General features: G+C 43.0%; 1 protein-coding gene across 4 annotated transcripts in view; it reads right to left on the bottom strand.

Annotated features, from left to right (window-relative positions):
- GRAMD1C (GRAM domain containing 1C) overlaps window positions 1-20,760 on the bottom strand; it is an 87,225-nt gene extending 66,465 nt beyond the window's left edge. Inside the window, exons 1-2 of one of the 4 annotated variants that reach the window (XM_048817908.2) lie at window positions 20,487-20,760; window positions 16,723-16,851 (exon numbers count right to left, since the gene is read on the bottom strand). In XM_048817908.2, the coding sequence (XP_048673865.2) occupies window positions 16,723-16,851; window positions 20,487-20,489 (132 nt within the window). In that variant the 5' untranslated portion in view covers window positions 20,490-20,760. Of the gene's footprint in view, window positions 1-16,722; window positions 16,852-17,780; window positions 17,835-20,486 lie in introns of those variants that run through there. The other 3 variants (XM_048817891.2, XM_048817900.2, XM_075118807.1) reach the window with 3 other exon arrangements.
- Window positions 20,761-25,298: the final 4,538 nt, after the last annotated feature.

The following is a 25,298-nucleotide window of genomic DNA, read 5'->3' as shown; positions in this document are numbered from 1 at the left end:
CAAAGAGGAATAGTATGAAAAATTTATTTTAACCACTAAAGTCAACAGATGTGATGAGTGAAAGGAGCAGATATGTTGTATAAAAAGGGGCCATAGTTACAGATAGTTGACCATAATTTCACTTTACCGTTATCCAAATGCCTATTTACATATAACTGGGTAGTGACAATATAGTTGGCCAATATGTACTTTGTCAAATACCTAAATAAGTCCCGGGAACTCGTTTTTCCAGATAAACAAGGTAACCATTACCTGCCTGGAATACATAACATGCATACATAACATGGAGTCATAGGGTGTTACTAGCATACAGGATTAGGGTTGGAGACTGAGACCTACAACAACACTACAGTGAATATTCCCTGATTGCTTCTTCCTTTCAGGAAGCTGTCAGGCACGTGAAAATGATCTCAGTGAACAGAACTGGCAATACCAGCATGCCAGCAAGACTCGGGTATGCCACAAGACTCTAGGCTACACACCAAGAGCACAGGTATTATAATTGTAACTTGAGGGTGCTTTCTGTTCATGAGATCATCATCATCATCTCCTGGGCTGACTGAATTCCCAGACTCATATGTTCAAAGTGAATTACCTCCAAGGCAAAAAGTCTGAGGATTTTATTCTCCCAGAAGATGGTTAATAACAGAGTAACCAGGAAGCAGCCTCAAGTTAGGATATGAACATTTTAGATTCATATTCAAATTTTAAATGAAAGAACAAAATTAAAAAACCCAAATGGGCTGCGAAACTGCTGGAAGAAACAAACCTCCATAGCTCTGAATCAATAACTATACAGTGCCTTTGTTGACTGAGGCAAACCCACTTCTGTATTATCCTGCATGCCCTCACGTCTCGAAAGGTGGTACAGCTTGTATAAAGTTTTCTGAAACAGACCAATGTAACTATTGAGGTGGTTATAAATATCCAGGCAGTTAGACAGGATATGAGCCATATTCCTTTGGGATTCCCAGCTAACCAAAAAATCTTCTTTATACAGGCTCTTTTAATAAGGAACTAGAAACCCTGCCAATTTCTGTTACCTTAAAGGCAAGGAGGCGTGAACACCTGGAAATGTATGAGGAAGTTTGAGTTGCTTGGAGTAATAGCATTAACACATGTGGGGGCAATTCAAAGAAACATCAACATCACAGCTCTGCGCCAACAGGATACTGAAGAACTGCTCAGGCACAAGAGACAAATAGAGTTGGGTCATCAAAACAGCTCTCATTGGCTGATCACTAACCATAAGGTCATGACATGCTTACCAATATCTAATAAATACTGGCATTTACCTTACCTTTACCCTTACCTAAATGCTACTTTATGTCTGGTTTGGGGACCTATCAAAGGTAGTGCTAACTACAGCAAGTAGTTGGATTGAAAGCTAAACTAAACAGGATTACTGTTGAAAATTAGTATTACCCTGGGTATTAGAGCTTTGGGAATTACTGATTTTTTCAGTTTGCTGGCAGTTTTGATAAAATTAAAAAATTGGTTTGGACCAAACAAAAACCAACATTTTAAAAAATTTGCAGCAAAACAAAAAAGTCGGAAAAACATTTTGCTTCAACAGCAATGTTTTGGCTATTTTTAGTAAAACCACAGGAAATGAAGGACTAGATTAACAAAAACCAAGGAGGAGGGGGTGAGCAACCCCCCCCCATTGATAGCCCAGTCATTATGGCACTCACCTGGCATGTGGGAGACCCAGGTTCAAATCCCCAATCTGGAGCAGAGACTGGAGCCAAGGTATCCCCACTCTTAGGGAATGCCCAAACCACCAGGCTATAATACTTCAGTGGTTCTCAAACTTTTTGTATTGGCAACCCTTTCCCACAGCAAGCCTCCGAGTGTGACCCCCTGCCCCTTATAAATTAAAAACTGGGGGTGTGTAATTTTAATTTAACAGAGGCGTGGGGCTGACAGCGCCTGTCAGGGACTTGTGACCCCCACGTAATCACCTTGCGACCCCCAGTTTGAGAACCCGTGGGCTAGTCTGAGGTGGGAGTCTCTCCTGTTAATGCTGTTCCACTGTGTATAGCATACTTGAATAGTCACTGGCCCAGAGAAAGAGTGAGACTGACTCTATAACCCAGTAGTTAGGGCACTCACCTGGGGGGGGGGGGGGGACGACACCTGTGGGGGGACACGATGTTCCACTCCCTGCTCCAAAGATAATTTATTTATACAAAGTGGAACAGTTTCAAGGGAAGAGATTGAGACCCCTACCCTAGAGTAGCCAGGTGGTTAGGGCATTCGCCCGGGTGAGGGAGAACACTTGGTTCCAGTCCCTCCTGCAGAGTGGAGATTCAGACCTGCATCTCTCACATCCCAGGTGAGTGACCTGATCACTGTGCTATTAAGTATAAGGGGGAGGGAGAACCACCTCCACCTTCTCCTGAGGACAAAATCCCTTTGTGAATCTAGGCCCCCAAAACTGAGATGTTTTGTCTTGATATTTCCTTTTTTATTTTCCTTTCAGCCAAACCAATTTATTGAGATCCACATGAATTTGCAAAATGTTTGGTCAACCCAAATCTGCATTTTTTGGTGAAAAGTTTCATCCAAACTTGTTTTTTTGCCCAGCATTAATTAATAAGAAATTAAAGAATTAGGCCCCTTAGATTGGAAACTCTCTGGGACAGTGAATGTGTCCTATTCTGTGTTAGTATACATTCACACAGCATTTTACAATAAAATAAATTAAAATTAATGCTGCATATGATGCAGTGCTATCCCACTACTATTTCTTGGTGACATCATGAGAAGTTCATTCACAGATTAACCCAGTTTTCCAGCTACAGCAGGGTTAACAAGCGTATTGGCCACAGAACACACTCCAGCACAGACACTGGACAAGACACTGACAGCCCAGAGCTACAAATTCCAGAACAAACTGTACACATGGAAAAAGGATAGAGATAATTGCAATAATAAAAAGCAATTAATACTTCCTGTTCGCACCATGTGCTATTAATATATGTTAATAGCATTTATTCCTCCTCTGTGGAATTTATAGGAGCAATTATTCACTCTAGCTAACATAAAGCCAACTCTAGTCAAGCCTCCCAAGATACTGGTCTTTGCTTTTACAGATGGTTTGGTACTCGGTAAACATGCCTGATTGAAAGCACTGAAGTCCATTTCTATCCAGACAGCAGTGGTACATGCTTCCCCATCCTGCTTTGTCAGTGTGTCACAACCTTGACTTAGAGACCACTTGCAAGGACGTTAGGGGTGCAGACCCCACGCCCTATGACAGTGGACCCCAAACTTTTTACCTCACATCCCCCCCTTATGCCTGCCTGCCATGCCCCCCCATTTCCCCACCCCAGGAGCAGGGCTGCAGCTCCAGGAGAGTGGGGGGGATGCAGACAGGGTAAGGGGGCCAAGGCTGGGGCCACAGCTGGGGCTGGGGGCCAAGGCTGGCAGCCGGGGTCCTGGGCGCAGGACTGGCAGTGGGGCTCCGAGCACAGGGCTGGCAGCCGGTGCTGGAACCAGGAGTGGAGCTGGGTGGCACTCCCTCCATGTCCCCCCCCTCCCGTGGGAGCTGGCCTGGGCCCCAGCCATGCCCCCCATATGTTCCTCCGCAACCCCCTATGGGGGGTGCCCCACAGTTTGGGGAGCTCTGCCCTATGACATGCTCTCTCTCTCTGCCTAACTATGGAAACCAACCTGGCTAGAGCATATTTTCACCTCCTGTCTTCTGATCGGGGTGGGCCAACAAGGGTATGTTACACCTGTGCTCAGGTCTCCACATTAACTGCTAAATGATTTTTGGTTGAAATTCCAGGTGCTTGTAAATGGCCTAGGCCCAGATTTCCTTAAAGGCCATCTCCAATACACCATCTGATCTATGCTTGTCCAGAATACCGGAGAAGAGTGAAGCTTGAGAGAGGCAGAGGGCATTCTCAATTCCAAGTCTGTTCCTCTGGAATTCACGGATGGAAATACATTAAAGCATAAGCCTGACCATATGCATTAAGAACTGTGAGCTGCATCTCTTTGCCCAGGTTTCAGATAACTGAACTGTGAAATCCTGAGCTCTTAACTGATTGACAAGGTCCCTCTCCATCCAGGCCTTAAAGATGAAGGCCATAGGGAAGCAAAGTGGCTTTACAGCTATTCTTTGGAACAATGATCATATTCAAGCCATGTAAAATCTGTTCAGTTTCTTCAGTGATGGGCTCCATGTAAATGGAAGTGTGATCATTTCTATACATATTTCCACACCACCACCACCACCCGCCAATAAGGCTATTAAAGTTGTTAACAATCTCCATGCCCTATGGCAATAAGCTCTAGCTAAACCTGAAAGCCATTTTGAAACTCTGGCTAGTGCAATTATAGGCTGGTGCAGGTCTAGTATATTCAAAAAGGGTGGGGAAGACTTCTCCTGAACCACAGAAAACTGTATGTTAAGGTCTTCCAAAATACCTCCTCCTAGAATGTCACAAGAGTTAAGGGAGTCACTGAGAAGTGACAGGGAAGAGATTCCAAGATTTTCATTCACAGAGATCAAAGAGGGAACTGACTAGTCCTTCAGACATGTATTTACAGCTCCATTCAGAGTCTTTACTGCATCCATCACTGCGGTATCTGAGTGCCTCCCGGGAATCTGATCAAGGCCACTGTCTAACCATTATGGGGCAACAACTATCACTCAGCACTATCCTGGAAATATATACCACTGAGGAAGAGGGTAAAGGCTGGATTGTCTTATTAAGAACATCAGAACTATCAAGTTCTATATGTAGAGCTGGTCAGAAAGTTTTCATCAAAACATTCTTGACAGAAAATCCCGTTTCTGTCCAAATTGAAGCTTTTTGAAAAAATATGGCAACTCTGACCAAAATCCCCATGGGGGAAAAAATGTTTGAAACAAAAAAGGTTCAGTTTCAGAAAACTTTAATTTTGTTTTGTATTTTACTTTTATGTGTTTTTTCATTTTTGTATTACATTTATTACTACTACTGATACCATGAAATAATGTAAAGTACTGCATAATATGTACTATTACTCATGTTATGTTAGAATAGTTGAAACGGTCTGGTTTTTATTTATTTTTAAATCATTAAGGGCAGCTGCTACTTAGTACTGATTTAAAAATCTTATCTACTAACTCCAAGTGTCTCCTATTTCTGTTTTAATGAAACAATTTGACACTGACACAAAGCACTGTGTATTATGTTACTCCTGACAAATAATAAAATGTTAAAATGAAAAAACATACAATAAAGTGAGAGACAAGCTAAGTGAGCTAATATCCTTCACTGGACCAATTTCTGTCATCTTCCTCTATGTAGTATAACAGTTGGTCCAATAAAAGATATTAGCTCACCTACCTTGTATCTCATATCCTGGGAACAACAGGGGTACAAAACACCGTGAAATGAAATAAAATAATCTGAAACAAATTTTGAAATTCCTCAGTGAAAATACACAATTCCAAAACAAAATGTGGAAACCTGAAACAACAACAACATTTCCCCAAATTTATGATTCACAGGAAATTTCAAAAATACTTGTGAACGAAGAAATTTAAAATTGTTGAAATTTCCAGCAAACTAGAAATTCTAAGTTTTGACTAGCTCTAGTCCTATATTCATTACATAACTGTTCCAAACACATTTAACAGAAACTCTCATAAAAAAAGAACAGGTAAATTTATTATGTGACTATATTAAACAAAGACAAATTATATACTTCGCACCTTTCAGGTCATTCAGCTCTACCTGTGTCCTCACTGGCCCTTTCCAGCTTGTCTGTGGCACTATTCACCACTATTCTCTGCTGTGCCTCTGACCATGTATTCAAGCTGTTACCTACTACTGTTTCCACCAAGGTCAGATCGCATTCTGTGTCTCAGGGAAATTAGTAAATGCCTGAACTAACAGCACCAAGGCCAGTTAAGGTAACCTTTTATTGGCGATTATACAGAAATCTAGAAAAAAAGTGACAACATGAAATAAAAGTCTAAACTAACTTGAATAGATGAATGCCATTATTATTGAAATATTACCTACATTGCATAGCAGAAAAGAACCTTTTTTGTCCTCAAAGCCCAAGATATCTGTTTCTTGATGCTGGCTCAGTCCATTTGACATATCTCAACGTGTCTGTATCCGCAGTTTAACTGTAAGCCCTGTAGATATAACTCTCAAGCTTCGTCAGTCTGAAATCTACTGACTTGACATTGCAGCATGTTCCAGATCAGCCCAAGATGATAATTTTCTTCCGAACAAAACCACATTCCTTTCTGAGTATCTGTTTTGGCTGATTCATGTTTCTTCCAGTCCCACACATGTGCGAATATTAGGCAATATTATTTGTAAGTACATCTTCCCCATTCACCTTTGTTTCCCTTCACCAGCTCTTCCACTTAGGCCGTGTAAATAAGAAAAACTGTTTAAACTTTATTTTTCCCCCTAAATTTTCCCTATCTGCTGTGACCCTGAAAATCATCCTGGATTTTGTTTTAAACATAATACATGTATAGATACAAGGGCACACAAATAAAATTAAGATGACCTCAGCACTAGAGTCCCCTAACACTCTCATTTGTAGCTTGACCTCAGGATTGGACCAGGTAGTCTCCCACCCTGCAGCTTGAACTCAGCACCAATCCCCAGTGGTTGCTCGGAAATGTCAGTGAAATACTGTCTTACAGAGGGACACTAGAAACATTCACAGTTATGAAGATACTTTGAAAATGGAGACATGTTGAAAATTAAAATTTTAAAAATATAAATTTGTGGGTTTTTTTATTTAGTAATCCCAGGTGACATAATGGATCAATGAAGTTTTCCTTTAAGAATTTTGCTAAATAAGGTTTTGTATTTATATCAACCATAATCCCCCATGCTTTTCACTTAGGTTCCAGTTCGGCAAGGTACTTACGCACATAAGTAGTCCACAGAAGTCAATGAGATAATTCAAATGTTTAAAGTGCTTACGTACCTTGCTGAATCAGGACCTTCACCTGCTTTATTTCCTAATATCGTCTCTAACTATATTACCTCTCACTGGACATTTCTCCATGTTTCTAACCTATTCAGATAATAGAAATTTTTGCTCTGTAGTTTCTACATAAAAATTGCTGCCAAATTTAGAACTCACTATCAACATGGATCACGCATTCACGTTTTTTTTTCTGTTTTCATGTTTTCCACCCTACTTACACACACCAATGCAAAACCATGAACAGAACTAGATACACACAATGTAACTTATGAAACCTGATAGCAATCATCAAAACAAAACTACAACATGGCTGAGTTCCAAGACAGCTGTCAGCGTTCAGAATGAGAGTGGAGATATGTGAGCTGTGGGTGATAGACGGAGGGAAGAAGCTGAGGATGAGATGGGAAACTGATAGTGTAAATTGGGCATTGAATGATTTAACTACTAATTTATTTTCTCTCTCGCTCTTATTTTAGGATTTGCATTGGTGGGATATGGGCAGTCTAGCAAATCTTAACTTTAAGGCCTGGTCTACACTACAGAGTTATATCGACTCAAGGCATTTTACATTGACCTAACTACAGAATCGTGTACACTAAAATTTTGGCCTTGCCAAAATAATTCCTTTGTTATACTGACTTAATTCCACCTCCACAAAATGTAGAGACAATGCTGATGTAGTCAGGTTGATGCAGTATCAGAGTAGACACTTTGTTGCTTACATTGACTATTACTGGCTTTCAGAAGCTATCCCACAATGCCCCACTCTGACAGTACCATCCATACAAGCGCTCCGGGTGAGGACACATGCTGCCAACACAAGCAGCATAGTGTGGACTCACAAAAGCAATTGAATTAATTGTTGCAGTGGCTGTAACTTAGGTTGACATAATTTTGTAGCGGGGACATGCCCTAAGTTTTTAGTTGGTGTAGGAACATTCCCCCAGTCTTGAACCGCACTAGCTCAGCGATTCTGACTGCAATAAGAAAAAAAAGCACTTTGTTTATTGCTGGGATTCCTGGATTTACTTAACTTATTCCAAGTTATTGCCAATGATATTTTTAGCAATATCAGTAATATTTTACGTCTTGACAAAGCAAATCATCATGTACTAAAGCTACACAGAGAATATAAGAGTATCCTAAATAGCTCTGGCCAAGGTAAAACAAGTTACAAAATAGTTTGTATACAAAAAAAGCCCCAGTCATTTATCCATCTCTCCAGAAAACACTTACCTGTATCAAAAAGTATTTAAATGCCTCAAGTCTTCTACACATACAGCTCAAGAAAATCCTGAGTGCTTTTTTTATCTATTTTTAGGATTTTCTCCTCCCACTCATTTCTAATGACTGATCAATAATATGAGAAGTGACTCTAAACAAATACATCTGCTGCAGTTCTCCGCTTATCTGCTTTCCCAAAGGGACATAAGTAGCTCACCTAGAACAGACCATTTTATTTTTTAAAAGAAATATGGGGGGAGCTATTTTGCTGCTGCTTGTTTACAGGAACAACAATTAAGTTAAAATCAAGCCCCAAATGTAAAAAGCTTACATAGAGGGAAAAAATGAAAGTCTTCTTTTAAAGTTCTCCTTCAAATGCACTCTGGAGTCCCCTATCTTCAAGGCCAAGTCTACAATTGGAAGGCTTTGCCAGTATAGCTATGCTGGTATAGTACAGGATCGGTCGACGCTACGCACAGCTCATGCGGCGCCTCGTGGTCTCAGACACCATCCGATGGTCCAGGGACATCCATACCAAACACATCCCCGGCCACCGACAGTAGCAGGAGGCGTGAGCCGGAGCGACGTTGTGCATCAACTATGAGAAAGGGACCGAGAGACTTTTTCCGTTGGACCATATGAACTTGAACCGTAAGCTCACTGAATGTTAAATCTCACCAAATGAGGGTCAATCCATCCTCCTCATCATATCCACTTATTATACTCCACACCCGAACATAACCATTATATGAACAACATACCCTCATATCTCAATGTCTGTACTTTGACCCGTTAACCTTTTACCCCCAATCGGGGATATTGCAGATTATGTATTCCTTACACCATCCAATCTTAAACTGAATTTCGCACTCCTTGATAATCTGTACATTATTCCCTGATAACCAGAAACTTCCATGCTTAAACTCTGTACAGTTTACTTTTATTTTTTTTAAAAACATCATCCCAATAAAATTTTAAAATCTGTTCTTACCTGCAAAGCGCTCCTAGTGTGGACGCAGTTTATACCCACTCCGTGAAATAAGATACACTAAACAAAGTGCATTTTCCCCCCAGTACAGCTGCATCTATACTAAATGTTTTTGCCAACACAACTATGTCTGTCAGGGATCATATCCCATCAAATCCCTGATCGACATAGCTCTACCAGCAGACATTTGTAGTGTACGTCCGGCCTTAGGTATAAATATGATCAAACATTCCTTGTTGGTCTTACACAATAACTCAAGTATTTCTAATGGAATTTTGTTCCCAATGGCAACACTTGAAAAGGAAAAGCAAAGCTCTGAGCCTAAAATTAAAGGAAACTTTTTTTTCCTACCAACCAAACCCAGATAATCTGATTCGAGGCTCACCCTCAAGAGCCTTGTCTACACTAGATTTATTTTTAAAAATCTCCCATTGCTGCATTACCATTGCCACAGTTTAACAGCGATAGACGGGGCACCAGCATTTTTATCACATGTATTGTTTTATTTATTTATTGTTTCAGGCTGTTCTGAACAGAGTTCAAGAACAAAGTACATATGCCAGAGCCACAGCTCTGCTAGCTGCACCATCACAGCAACACAACAGACAGATTTCCCAGAAAAGTCCAATGTAGAGACAGCCCATTTGGCGAAAGTTCTAGGCCAACTAAACAATAACCAATTTCTCCTTTTGTAGTTCCTGCTACCAGAGAGCTCCTTGATGTGTCAGTAGTTAAAGGACTGTTATTCTTGTTTCCAAGATAACTAAACACTGCTTCCAAATAACTGCAATTACAACGCATGCTACATGCAACAAGAGCGTACGCGGAGGTTTATTTATGTTACAAAATGTGCCCGTGGAAGGTTTTTATTTATTATTTCAAGAACCACAGACAATACTTATTTGACCTCTCTGGATCCATAAACTGAAAAGCTGCTATTAAAATTCTGTAGCCATAAAATAATAGTAGGCATTTAAGAAATGATTTACACATTCAAAGAGCAGTACACACATTAAGGACCAAGTCCTGAAAACCTTTATACATGTGAGAAGTCTAGGCACATGAGACTGGGGGCGGGGAAATGCAGTACAGAGGCATGAAGTGACCTTCCCAGAATCACCCAGCGTCAGAGCAAGGAGCAGAACCCAGGAGTTCCTGACTCCCAATCCTGTGCTCATTCCACTAGATCACAGTGTCTCTGTAAAATGGCAGTCACATCTGGCCTGACTTTCAGAGGTGCTGAGCATCCCAACCCCCACTCAAGTCAATGGAAGTTGCAGATTTGAAAATCAGACCAATCAGGATTTTACAGAGAAATGCCTGGTTTTCATCTTCAAGGAAATCATAGTACTTACCTGGAGAAGGAAAGCAAAAAAGCCTTTGAAACAAGTCAGTGGCTAGTCAGCAAAGTACAGTTTTGTGCAGCAAATATTCCAGTTAGCAGAGCTGACATCTGTGCAGTGTTGTGTATGTTAACGTTTAGGGAGTAGCTCCATGTTTATTACAATTTCCCAGCCTTTATACTGGCTAAAAGAGTGGGAAGGACCCTACGAAAAGTCTGTACCCGTCATAGAAAGCTACATCATCTTTGACTGAATGTTACTGACATATGCTTTACGTAATAGCACAAATGGTTTGCTGTGTTATTACCTACACATCTATTATGACTCACGGGAGCTATAAGAACCAATTTATATTCAACAGCTGATAGCCAACCAGGCAAGACATTAGTGAAACATGTGATTTTCATTCCCTGGGACAGTAGGCAGAAAATGACATAACACCATTTTAATGGCAGTGGAGTCTAATGACTTCATTTTAGCACAGGAATGCTGTTGTCTGACATGGCTCACGACATCATTCTTTCTGCCTCCTGCTGCTTCTTCATTCTATCCCCACTAATTATGCTGTCACCTTTAAACTTGGAAAATAAATATCTCATCATCACAGCCCCCTAACAAGCACGTGAAAGATTTACTTCCCATTTTTAAATGATGGGTTGTTGTTTTTTTAAGCAAATAACTGGGAGGCTTTTTTGAGATAATCTATGACAGCATCTGGCTCCTGCAGCATAGGTATTGGTGGTGCCATTCAATGGCCAAGTATGTGGAAATATTATACAACTTCCTTGTTTTAAATACAAGAACATATTTATATAAACAGGTAAACGTGAATTACAGGCTTAAATACATCCAGGAGTTCAGGAAATAGCAATCACAAAACAGTGTTGTTTTATTTCACTCGATAGAACAGAGATACATAATATATTAGAATACCTACATAGCATCCTTCATCACAGCAAAGAATCCCAAACCCTTGACAAACTACACACAGACAGGTTTCAGAGGAACAGCCGTGTTAGTCTGTATTCGCAAAAAGAAAAGGAGTACTTGTGGCACCTTAGAGACTAACCAATTTATTTGAGCATGAGCTTTCGTGAGCCACAGCTCACTTCATCAGCTCATGCTCAAATAAATTGGTTAGTCTCTAAGGTGCCACAAGTACTCCTTTTCTTTTTACACACAGACAGCACCACTGAAATTTAACCATTTCTGAGGCAGACTGCGGCACTCCATGGATGAATGACACACTTTACAAAAATGGGCAGGAAGGAAAATTTTGGCCAAACTTCTACCTTTAGACATAGTGCCACAGGACCCTACAAGTTTCAGAGTAACAGCCGTGTTAGTCTGTATTCGCAAAAAGAAAAGGAGTACTTGTGGCACCTTAGAGACTAACCAATTTATTTGAGCATGCTCTTTCGTGAGCTACAGCTCACTTCATCGGATGCATACCGTGGAAACTGCAGCAGACTTTATATACACACAGAGAATATGAAAAAATACCTCCTCCCACCCCACTGTCCTGCTGGTAATAGCTTATCTAAAGTGATCATCAAGTTGGGCCATTTCCAGCACAAATCCAGGTTTTCTCGCCCTCCACCCCCCCACACAAATTCACTCTCCTGCTGGTGATAGCCCATCCAAAGTGACAACTCTCCACACAATGTGCATGACAATCAAGTTGGGCCATTTCCTGCACAAATCCAGGTTCTCTCACCTCCCCACCCCCCTCCCAAAAACCACACACACAAACTCACTATCCCGCTGGCAATAGCTCATCCAAAGTGACCACTCTCAAAGTTTAAATCCAAGTTAAAACAGAACATCCGGGGGGGGGGGGGGGGTAGGAAAAAACAAGGGGAAATAGGCTACCTTGCATAATGACTTAGCCACTCCCAGTCTCTATTTAAGCCTAAATTAATAGTATCCAATTTGCAAATGAATTCCAATTCAGCAGTTTCTCGCTGGAGTCTGGATTTGAAGTTTTTTTGTTTTAAGATAGCGACCTTCATGTCTGTGATTGCGTGACCAGAGAGATTGAAGTGTTCTCCGACTGGTTTATGAATGTTATAATTCTTGACATCTGATTTGTGTCCATTTATTCTTTTACGTAGAGACTGTCCAGTTTGACCAATGTAAATGGCAGAGGGGCATTGCTGGCACATGATGGCATATATCACATTGGTGGATGTGCAGGTGAACGAGCCTCTGATAGTGTGGCTGATGTTATTAGGCCCTGTGATGGTGTCCCCTGAATAGATATGTGGGCACAATTGGCAACGGGCTTTGTTGCAAGGATAAGTTCCTGGGTTAGTGGTTCTGTTGTGTGGTATGTGGTTGTTGGTGAGTATTTGCTTCAGGTTGCGGGGCTGTCTGTAGGCAAGGACTGGCCTGTCTCCCAAGATTTGTGAGAGTGTTGGGTCATCCTTTAGGATAGGTTGTAGATCCTTAATAATGCATTGGAGGGGTTTTAGTTGGGGGCTGAAGGTGACTGCTAGTGGCGTTCTGTTATTTTCTTTGTTAGGCCTGTCCTGTAGTAGGTAACTTCTGGGAACTCTTCTGGCTCTATCAATCTGTTTCTTTACTTCCACAGGTGGGTATTGTTGTTGTAAGAAAGCTTGACAGAGATCTTGTAGGTGTTTGTCTCTATCTGAGGGGTTGGAGCAAATGCGGTTGTATCGCAGAGCTTGGCTGTAGACGATGGATCGTGTGGTGTGGTCAGGGTGAAAGCTGGAGGCATGCAGGTAGGAATAGCGGTCAGTAGGTTTCCGGTATAGGGTGGTGTTTATGTGACCATTGTTTATTAGCACTGTAGTGTCCAGGAAGTGGATCTCTTGTGTGGACTGGACCAGGCTGAGGTTGATGGTGGGATGAAAATTGTTGAAATCATGGTGGAATTCCTCAAGGGCTTCTTTTCCATGGGTCCAGATGATGAAGATGTCATCAATAGAGCGCAAGTAGAATAGGGGCTTTAGGGGACGAGAGCTGAGGAACTGTTGTTCTAAGTCAGCCATAAAAATGTTGGCATACTGTGGGGCCATGTGGGTACCCATAGCAGTGCCGCTGATCTGAAGGTATACATTGTCCCCAAATGTAAAATAGTTTTGGGTAAGGACAAAGTCACAAAGTTCAGCCATCAGGTTAGCCGTGACATTATCGGGGATAGTGTTCTTGACGGCTTGCATTCCATCTTTGTGTGGAATGTTGGTGTAGAGGGCTTCTACATCCATAGTGGCCAGGATGGTGTTATCAGGAAGATCACCGATGGATTGAAGTTTCCTCAGGAAGTCAGTGGTGTCTCGAAGGTAGCTGGGAGTGCTGGTAGCGTAGGGCCTGAGGAGGGAGTCTACATAGCCAGACAATCCTGCTGTCAGGGTGCCAATGCCTGAGATGATGGGGTGCCCAGGATTTCCAGGTTTATGGATCTTGGGTAGTAGATAGAATATCCCAGGTCGGGGTTCCAGGGGTGTGTCTGTGCGGATTTGATCTTGTGCTTTTTCAGGAAGTTTCTTGAGCAAATGCTGTAGTTGCTTTTGGTAACTCTCAGTGGGATCATAGGGTAGTGGCTTGTAGAAACTCGTGTTGGAGAGCTGCCGAGCAGCCTCTTGTTCATATTCTGACCTGAAGAGGTGACTGTGATAGTGGCATGGTGAGGTGCTGTATTTATTATTAATTGTATTACCACGGCACCTGGAAGTCATGGGCCAGGATCCCATTGTGTTAGGTGCTGTACAAACTTGTAACTTAATGACTTCAGCTCAGATTTGCCAAGTTTACAAATAAAACTCAGGTTTCAGAGTAGCAACCATGTTAGTATGTATTCACAGAAAGAAAGGGAGTACTTTTTTTTTTTTTGTTAGTCTCTAAGGTGTCACAAGTACTCCTTTTCTTTTTAAGTAAAACTCAGATGTCTTTTTGTGAATTATCAACAATAACAACAGTTGTTTAGGCTGAATTACACAATGGCACATGTGCAACCTCATTTAGCCCTGTAAACAAAACGTAGTTAACAGCTACTACATCTGTGTAACTCCATTAGTCCTTAATTCAGGTACCCAGACATAGCTGAGCAGGCAGAATATTTGCCTGTAGGAGCTTTAACATTGGTGAGAACATGTGAAAAGAACATAAATGTGAATCTCAGATCCTAGTGTACATTTGCAGGGCTGACAGAAAAACAGGTTTACTTTTAAACTGAACAAATTTGATCTGGAGTAACAGAGGATAAACATGAAACTCTATGATGCATTTTTGACAATCAGAATTGTAACTGTCACTTTGGCGTTCACACAGAAGCTTTGTGAGGATACACAGTACAAATCACAATGTTCCATTTGCTTCAGCAGACAGAAGGGCTGAGTCAACCCTAATAGGTTTAAGATTCCCAGAGGTTTTTATTTCAAAGTCAATGCTTTGATTATTTAAAACATCACATTCCAGCTTGAGGAGAGAGCTGGGGGAGTGGGAAAAGAAAGATATGTGCTAGAGGTATGAGCATGGGACTGGGAATCAAACTCCTGACTTGTATTCCTGGTTATTCCACTGATTCACTGACTCATGTGACTTTAGCCAAGTCACTTAAGTTCTCTGACTCAGTTTTCTCATCTGAAAAATGTGATTAATACTCTTTACGCGCCTCACATGACTGTCACCAGAGCTGTTACAGTTAATGCTCCCAAACCTATAGCTGCAGCATTGTGATTATTTACCACATGGTGTGGAGCATGAGTTACTTTGCAATGACTGAGTTTTGGAGTGAGAACCTTAGCCCCTTGGTCAGGATATTGTCCTCCTAATCTAGCTCTGGCTGGGCACAGTTCATGTTCCCCACTCCTTCATGTTTACAAGGAACCCCCGCCTCCCTCCAACCACTATCTCCCACTGCAAAAACACCAGTTCTAGACACATTATGCGTGGCCCTTCCTAGGCCCCTCTGGTGCTATTTCAAAGAAATCTTCAGCAAGTAGTGGGAGAAGGATTTAAACGAATGATTCTTATTGCCCGCTCTGAGGTGTGCTGAGTATTCTCTCTCTCAAGGGCTTGGCTGGCTAGTTCTTGTTCAGCTGCTCAGGGTCTAACTGATCACCATATGCCAGGTCAGGAAGGAATTTTCCCCCAGGTCAGATTGGCAGGGACCTTGGGGTTTTTTCACCTTCCCCTGCAGCGTGGGGGCGCAGGTCACTGCCAGGATTATCCAGATATATCTCACTTAATCATCTGCCTGCCATTGTGGGGGCCTCTGGCACTGGTGCACGTTGGTCCCTCCTATTCTCTGCCTGTGGCACATACTAGTCTACTCTCCTATGTGCGGTAATTTATTAGTCTTATTTCAGTTGTTGGGTTTAGTGTGCAGGGGTTGGGTGGTGTTGGTGGTTTGTGATATACAGGTCAGACTAGATGGTCCAGTGATCCCTTCTGGCCTTAAACTCTATAACTGATGGCCCTTCACTCCTTTCAGTGTTAAGTCATCTGTACAGGCGTGGCAAAATAGACGCCTACACACAGCCTGAGTCTGCAGCATCTCATTCTCTTATGCAGACGTATATCAAGTCTGGACACGTTTTCCACAAAGGAGGTGCGTAATATTCATTTTGTGGTGAAATATAAAAGTATCATCAGAGCATGCTACATTCTCATAGCAATTGAAATTCAGCCTTTACCGAGAAAAAGTAGCAGCAATAAATTTCTACAAGCATAAAACAGGGAGGAGGTATGGTCTAATGACCCAATCAAGAAACTGGGAGTCAGGACTCCTGGGTTGTATATCCAGATCTGACACGGACTTGATACACGGCATAGGGTAAATAACCTCACCTCCTTGTGTCTCCATTTACCCTGCAGTAAAGTGATAACAATAAGTTACCTAGCTCCCAGAATGGGCTGGGAGGCTTTATTAATTAAAGGCTATGAAGAAATTTGCATAAAAAGCACTTATAGTTTATATATAAATAAGGCATACATTTTTAAACAGTCAGGGTAATTCACCATTGGAACAATTTACCAAGGATCTTGGTGGATTCTCCATCACTGGCCATTTTAAAATCAAGACTGGATGTTTTTCTAAAAGATCTGCTCTAGGAATTACTTTGGGGGAAGTTCTATGGCCTGCATTATACAGGAGGTCAGACTAGATGATCACAATGGTCCCTTCAGGCCTTAGAATTTATAACAATGAATTAAGAGAAAAAACAATTGAGTTACCCAAAAGCTCCAGTCAGTACTCCAGTTATATGGAGCGGGGGCCTGCATTTTCGCAGTACATGCACCAAAAGTCTCCTCTGAATTGGCAAGCAACTGGCGGATAAGACCATGATCCACTTCATGGATTTCCTGTGAACCAAGCAGCAAGCAAAGCATGTAGTTTGATAATGGAGGGGAAAGGTATTAGAATAAAAGGTGGTTAATCAGTTTGCAGGCTTTATAAATAAAACCTTAAAGGGCTACATTTAACAGGATAAATTATGGGGAAACATTTCCCACTTATTGATTCTTAACAAATGAATGACATTTTTCAATGTCAATTATATTATAAACATTAAGGTTTTATTTCCAAATGTCCCTCAACTCAGACATCAGTGTTTCGCAAACAATCAAAAGGCAGTTATAAATGTTATTTTAGCCACCATTAAACTGACAATCTCAATGCAAATTATTAAAAAATAAACTACAAATGAATCCTTTTTAAAAAAAAGAAAGGGAGAACATCTGGTTTTACTGATTCCAACCTTAATTACTCACTGTCCATACACATGTACATAAACACAGCACTTCAGAAATGTCAAATTATATTATTACTAATACTCGATTAATATATGGAGCTTTTCATCAGTAGATCTCATAGTATTTTACAAAGGTGATCAATAGCATTAGCACTATTCACAGATGGGAAAACTGAGACAGAGAGGCAAAGTGACTTGCCCAGCAGACCAGTGGCAAAGCCAGGAATAAAACCCAAGTCTCTTGAGTCCCAGTCCAGGCCCCTAATCATTTACCCACACTGCCTGTAATATCCAATACTGCCTGTAAAAGACAAGACACTATGTCAGGGTGGCCAAACTTATTGACCCTCCAAACTGCATATGACAGTCTTCAGAAATTCAATGCCGGGGCATGCCTGCCGGGGCTCGGGGCTTCAGCCTTGCTCCTGCTCAAGCCCAGAGCCCCAGGAGGCTTGCTCCATGGGGCTGAAGCCCCAAAAGCCACCTCCCCACTGGGCAGAAGCCAGAGGCGACGCGTGGGAGCCATGTGGAGATACATACCCTCCCAGATTTTTGCCTGGGTTTGTTGGCCCCTCTGGGTCACACAGTGCTGCTGGGCCCCCTCCCTGTGCAGCAGCTGCTGGAGCTAGCAAGCTGGGAGCTGTGGCCATGGGGAGAGGCAGTGGCAAACAGCTGGGAGCTGCAGGGAGAGCTACTGCTTTTGCCGCTGCCTCTCCCTGAGGAGCAAAAGCAGCAGCCCCTCCCTGCAGCTCCCAGCTGTTTGCTGCTGCTTCTCCACACAGAGCTAATACTACCTGGGAGCTGCAGGGAGGGGCCACTGAGAGTAAGAGGGGGGCATGCCTAAGGGGGCGTGACTCAAGATGTTGGGAGGGGGCGAACCTTTGAATTGTGCCCCCTCCCCAGCAGGCACCAGTTGTCTCTGACAGAAGCCCCTAGCTCCACTACCCTCCCACAGGGAAGAAACCCCAAGTTCCCCCCCACCAAGTCTGGTAGGTGGAGAATGGGGAGAAGGTCTGTAAGCCACATGCAGCTCACCAGCCACGGTTTGGCCACCCCTGCACTATACCATTTTTAACCAATGGAGCCACCATGAGTAAGGCATCTTTAGCTGCTCATCAGCTCATGGAGTGGGGGGGGGGGGAAAGAGAGCCCACTGATCAGCACCATACTACTCTCTGCTGGGGTTGCTTAAGGATGAGCATGGCACCAATCACAGGAGCATTCCTTACTCAGCCTGCTTTGAGGGGAAGCACGCATGTTCAGTGCTCTTGAGCTCAAGCAGAGAGAGGGCCAAGTGACAACCACAGGAGCTCTCCCTTTGCAATAAGACAGAATAGGGGGAACACTCAGCCACCAGGGCAGCTGCTGTGTGCCCCCCAGTAGTGGGAACACCTGTCACAGAGCACTAGAAGCCAACCTGCTCCAGCACGGGAGAGGGAAAGAGGAGATGCTCTCATCTCCCTGATGAGATGTAATGAGAGGCACGGGGTGGATGAGAAGAGAAGTGTGTTTTCTCAAAATGTCCCACATCCGTGCAACCTTAATTCTAAACAGCTGGGATTCACCACGGCGATTGTCTACATATCACCCCCAAAAACTTGTTAGTGCAACATGAGGAGCCTGAATTTCCTGACCATTTGTACAATTAAAATTAAGAAGTTGTCACAGCCATCTTAACTCAGCTCCCTTGTATGTATTCATTACAGTGATACAAGCTTTTCAGAGTACAGCTTGCAACACTGCTAGCTAAAATAATCTCATTTTGGAAAGTCTGAAGCTTAGAAAGGTCATGGGACAGATCAACACTAGGCTGTGGTTTAGAACCCAGCCCAGGTCATAAGGGACCAAAAGTGGTTACCATCTGATGGATGGTTGGTGGCTATAACAAAGGAGAAGGCAGGTTGTCAGCCAGTTTCTAGTAGGCAGGGGGGAAATCATAAAACTGGCAGACTCAGCAAAGCCAGGACTGCCATCTCCTAAAGCAGTCCCTGCAGAACAGAGGCCAATCATAAGGTTAGCGTGGGGAAGCAGCCATCACCATTGCCTGTGCCTTATGCTCTGTAGATAGTTTATTACAGCTTCCAAGGCTTCCTTCCCTCTGATACCTTTCACCAGCACAGCTATCATTAAAAATACTTTAAAAATACTTTAAAAACACATATTCTATAGACACCTACAAAAGGGATGTGGAATATTCATGCTCCATTTCCTATCCTAAATTTGTACAAAATCTACCCTCAGCAAAACAGCAGCTAACAGGCTTAAGAAAAGACACATCATAATCGCCAGAATCCAAGGACCCCTAACAGAACAGTGCTGTGGGAGCGAGTCCCCAGCCTGCAAGGCAAAGTCAAGTTTTGAATGTTGCTGCCAAAGAGTGGGACAAGCAGGCAGCCCATTCCCCTGAAGACACTGGCTGTATATGTGAGATCAAGTGCAGAAAGAAAGCTGACTTGCTACCCCTCCATCCCATCCCCAGTCCCCATTCACAAATACAGGAATGGTGAGGGAGCAAGCAAAGGAGTCCTTCCCTGCAGAGCCCTGAGCGAAGATGGACAGCCCCTAGCCAATCAACCCCCACATATAGCAGAAATGAGGGGTTGGGAGCAACACCACTCCTCTTAGTCACTATAGGCCAGGGGTGGCCAAACTTACTGTCCCTCCGAGCCACATATGACAATCTTCAGAAGTTTGAGAGCCGGGGCACGTCTGCTGGGGCTCGGGGCTTCAGCCCCATTCTTGCTGAAGCCCCAAGCCCTGGCAGGTATGCCCCACAGGGCTGAAGCCCCAAGACCCCCTTCCCTACTGGACAGAAGCCCCTACCCCACCACCCCACTGCAAGGCAGAGGTCCTGTCCTGAGCTCCCTCTACCCAGTCTGATAGGCAGAGAATAGGGGGCACATGGGTGGCTTGCGAGCTGCACTTTAACAGTAAAAAAGCCACATATGGCTCGTGAGCCACAGTTTGACCACCCCTGCAATAGGGCCTATCTGGGCAGTTTGTTGCTTTAGCAGCTGTTATTGGGTAGCTAGCTTGCAAGGGAACAATAACTCAGCAGCTGGCATTGCAGGACTTAGGATGAAACAAACAAACTGGTCGAGCATTAGGTCTCACATACACAGAGTTTGAGGAGACTATTAAACCGATGGTTAAAAAGCCAAGTAGCTTAAAAATCACCCCTGAAAGAAGCAGACCCTTAGCAAAGCTAGAAAGCAAAAATTTAAGAAAGAAGAATCAAATACTTACCATAGAGAGGAGAAAGAGATGCAACCTGCAAGCTGATTGTCTCTAAAATGAGCACCATAGGGCTACAGCTGCTGCTTTCTCTGCAATTTAAAGGGCCAGAGGCAATAAGACGACTATGTGGAGAAAGGCTTCAATATATAAAAGGAGTAAACCTGACACTAAGAGAGTTAGCTGATATCTAAGTGCTACGGAGAACAAGCTGGCTAGTGAAAAGAGATATGAAGCTAGTCAGGGCCTGGTATAGAGCTCCCCTTACAGCTAGCACCTTCCTTAGAACGTTTAATATTGTATGCAGGGACGTCTAAATTTTTGTTCACAGCTGAAAAATAAATTACATTTTGCTACAGACTCCTGTGTCCTATGTGTGAGTGGTATGGTGGAATAGCCACTTCGCACAGTCCCCTTCTGGGACAAAGGGAAGATGTTAGTTGCTTCCCTGGCACTCTTCCCATCTCATCCCCCCTAATTCCACAAAGCCCAATCTGCAGAGAGAGGGATCTGCAGCTGGAAGAAAGTATTGTAAGGGGGAACCTTGAGAGATGCATGTCCCACCGGTCCCAAAGAGAAGCAAGAAGAGCACTAATGCAGCTTGTGGATGCCTTAACTCTTCTGTGACCCTTTCTGCAGTAGGAAAATGACAGCCTGTCTCCAAAGGTTTCAGAAGAGAGACTAGGTATCCCAGAGCTGGTGCAGAGTCAGAAAGCTTCCAGCACAGAAGGCCCTACTCTCCTGGGAATCTAGAGGGGACCCTATTACCACGGCCCTTGTCCCCAAAAGGACGACCCAAGGAAAACTCCATGAGGGGATCCTCACTGGGTTTTCCACTCCCCAGCCCCACAAATAGTTTCACAGGAAGAATGTGTTCTGGGCGGTAATTCTACCAGCATACCTACATGCATGATTTCTGTTTTCTTTCACTGTTAAGTCTGTAACTAGATTTAAACCTGAATAAAGTAAAATCAATAAAAAGAATTTAGAAATCCAACTTCTGTAGTGATTAAGAACTAGGTGTTATTATTATTTATTTTATTTTATTTTATTATTAGTGTTGATTTAGTGGTATGTGATTAACTGATCCCTAGCTGTTTAAAAACCACCTTGGGGACCAGTACTTCTGAATGAAAGGTCCTGTATAAATATGGAGTGATAGTGCATTTTATGTCATGTAGTCCATCAATCTGATTTAAAAATTTTGTTAGTATGATGTTTGAAAAAAAAATGAACAGTACAGAGTTTAAGCGTAAGAGTTTCTGATTATCAGGGACAAATGTACAGATTATCAAGGGGTGCGAAATTCAGTTTAAGATTGGATGGTGTAAGGAATACATAATCTGCAATATCCCCGATTGGGGGTAAAAGGTTAACGGGTCAAAGTACAGACATTGAGATATGAGGGTATGTTGTTCATATAATGGTTATGTTCGGGTATGGAGTATAATAAGTGGATATGATGATGAGGATGAATTGACCCTCATTTGGTGAGATTTAACATTCAGTGAGTTTATGGTTCCAGTTCATAGGGTCCAACGGAAAAAGTCTCTCGGGCCCTTTCTCATAGTCGATGCACGATGTCGCTCTGGCTCACGCCTCCTGGTACTGTCGGTGGCCGGGGATGTGTTTGGTGTAGATGTCCCTGGACCATCGGATGGTGTCTGAGACCATGAGGCGCCGCATGAGCCATGCATAGCATCGATGGATCCTGCAGGTCTATTACACAAATGGATTTCCCTAGTTTTAATGTAAAATGAATTTTAAATGCTACTCTACAGAGCCACCTAGAGGGGAAAGCGTGAAAACCTGCTTTCAAGGAGAAGAAAATAAACTTATATAACTGAACAAATGTTTAAAAGTAGTCTAGCCCCAACATGTTTCCAGGAGAAGAACAAGGGTTATAAAACCTAATAGAAATGGAAATATGTTCATGACATTAACAAAAATCTGTGAAAACATAACTGGATTTAAATGTTGACCTGGTATGTTGGAAACAGAATTTTGCCAGTGCAGGGGAACAAGAAGGTGAAGTAATGTAGTATGTGGTGATGAGAGTAAATAAAAAACCAACAGTTGTGACTGCGCTTAATGGTTTTTAGATTCAAGCACACACAAGAGTTTGCTGAAGATGTGTTCTCTGAGGGAGCAATCATCATGAATTACTTTATTTGGTAAGTGTTTTGATATACCATCCATTCTCTCCAGCTTTTAGTTACATCTACGACAGATTTCAGTTGCACCCTACACTCTGCCAGATTAATGCATCTTCTTCCCCTGGTCTCTTTCTCTCATGGCTAACTCTCTGTCCTTTCTCACACTGCCCTTTATTCCTGGGATATTCTTCTTGATCCTAGGCACTTCAGGTGAGATTTTCAACAGAGTTACGCGCTCACAGATGGGGCCAAACGTTCAGACATGCTCAGCACCCAGCAGCTCACAGAGTGATGCTTGTGGTTAGATTTTCAAAAGAGCTGAGTATGCGTCTTGCACCCAACCTGCTGAGCTCTTTTGAAAAAAATGACTATGGCTACTGAGCTCACTTGAAAAGCTGGCCCCATGAAACCACCTTCTTCTTTAAATACCTCCTGAAGCCAGGAGCTCATTGGTTGAATAATGCTGGTCCAGGAATAATTTCTTCTTCACCACTCCTGCCTGACTGGTGGACTTTACTCCTTCAGGCTGTAAGTATATTAATAGCATAGCCAAAATAAATAAATAAAACAGTAAAGCAACCAAGACCTGTACATAAAGCGTATCTCATACTGTTTTATAACCCCCATCCTTCTCATGTCCCCCAGCCTTTGTCTGTCATCTCTTACCATCTAATTTAGGGCCCAACGCTGCTCCCACTTAAAGCAATGGGAGTTTTGGCGTAATGCCATCTCAAGGATGTGAGCATGTCAACTTTTGGGAGGCAATATAGGCAAGTGGAAAGAGTATTGGACTGGGACTCAGGACACCTGGTTTCTATTCCTAGCTTGGCCACTGGATCATCTTGAGCAAGTCACTTTGCCTCTCTGTGCCTCAGTTTCCCCATCTGTAAAAGAGGGCTAATAATACTGATCTACTTTGAAATGTACTGATGAAAAACGCAATATAAGAGCTAGGTGTTTTTAATTATTATTATTATTATTTTGCTACTGACTTCAATGGGAGCAGAATTATGCCTTTTAAGTTGCAAATTCCTTAGCAGCATGGATTTGTTTAAATGTCTTTAAAATGCCATACACATTTATCATACTTGTTGTGTCTCTGGTAAAAATAGACACACTCTCTCCTAAGTAGACACATTTGGCAATTTACATGTATGTACTTTAACTATGAAAGTAGAGAAGCACTCACACTTCTCTCTCCTTTATGCCTGAAGACATCCTCTAGAATCAGGTGTTTGTTACTCTTGATTATTATCTTTATTTATTATGTGTATTTTTGCAGTAGCACTTAGAAGCCCCCGTCATGGGGCTGAGATCCCATTGTTCTACGTGCTGTACAAACTGTAGTTAATTGTTCGCTTCACTCATTGTTAAAAGTAATAAAATATGTTACTACATAGTAAAAAAAGAAAACCAGCTTTTTTTCACTATCTAAAAAACAAAGAACACAAACAGCATAATAAAAAGTAGGTTAGCTTTTTAGTAGTTTCAGTTCCAGCTGAATATACTAGTATTAACTCAGGTAAGGCATATTCTTAATATAGGTGTGTCTAGTCAGTATCCGTATCAATAAAGACCAAAATTTCCATAATTTCAGGGGGTCAGCAGGGGACCCTGCTGGAGACAATTCCAACTGATTTCTATTGGAGCTGGGAGTGTTCAGCATCTCTGAAAATCAGGCCAGGAGAGGTTCAAGTTGAACTCCCACAAATAGAGGGACCCAACATTAGTGGGCACATTTGAAAATACATGCCTACAAATTTGTGCCTTTAAATCCCTACATTATAAACACAAATTGAGCAGTGTGGCAAAGAGGAAAAATTCCACCTCAGTTACCAGTGGGTCAATGAGAAGCTGCAGGGGGTCAGGGATGCCTCAAATTGTGGGCAGAGGAGAGCAATGTACCAGACATGTGGTCATTCAGGGGACTGGGACTGGTGAATCAGGGGGGCTTGAAGCACAGCAGACCAGGCAGCGGGCCTGAGGAGTTTCAGGTCAGAGAGGCACGTCCAGTTGCCGTGGCCAGGGGTCAAGAACCATGGGTGTGGGATACAATGGGTCATAGGGTGAGGCTGGTGTGTGGTTATGGGCAGTATGGGATACAATGGGTAGGGGGGAATGGGATTTAATAGGGTGGTGCATGGCGAGTGCTGTGGATCTTCTCCTCCGTGACTCCTCTGCTCTGGGGTCCTCAACTCCCATCCTGGCCCATGGAAGGCAACAGCCCTGTTACCTCTTGGGGGCTCAGAGGACTCTCGGCAGGTTCCATCCAGCTTCAATCTCGGGCCCAGAGGTCTCTCCTGCCAGAACACGAGTCTCCCGCCTACAGCCCATGCGCAGGCGCCGTCTCTCCGCAATGGGAAGGGCTGCTCCTGCCAATTCCCCACAAACACCTGGTGCACCTGCATGGCTCCCTCTAGCAGCCATTAGCAGCCACTCCGGGTTCCGCTCTCCCCCACCCAGCCAAGCTCGGCAGCCATTTTGTTTCCTTGATTATTTGTGTAAGCAAGTGGTGGCAAAAGGGTTACACATGTACTTTGCACTTGCCTCGCTTTAATTAATCCCACCCACACAGAGCACAACCCCGCCCCCCGACTTCACCCTCCCAATACAGCCCCCATCCCCACCCAACCCCCCAAGGCACAGCCCAGGAAGGGTGCAGCCATCC

Source organism: Caretta caretta, chromosome 1 (assembly GCF_965140235.1).
Source record: "Caretta caretta isolate rCarCar2 chromosome 1, rCarCar1.hap1, whole genome shotgun sequence".
In the NCBI taxonomy this organism is placed as follows: domain Eukaryota; kingdom Metazoa; phylum Chordata; order Testudines; family Cheloniidae; genus Caretta; species Caretta caretta.
This window is presented reverse-complemented; position numbering and strand designations above follow the sequence as displayed.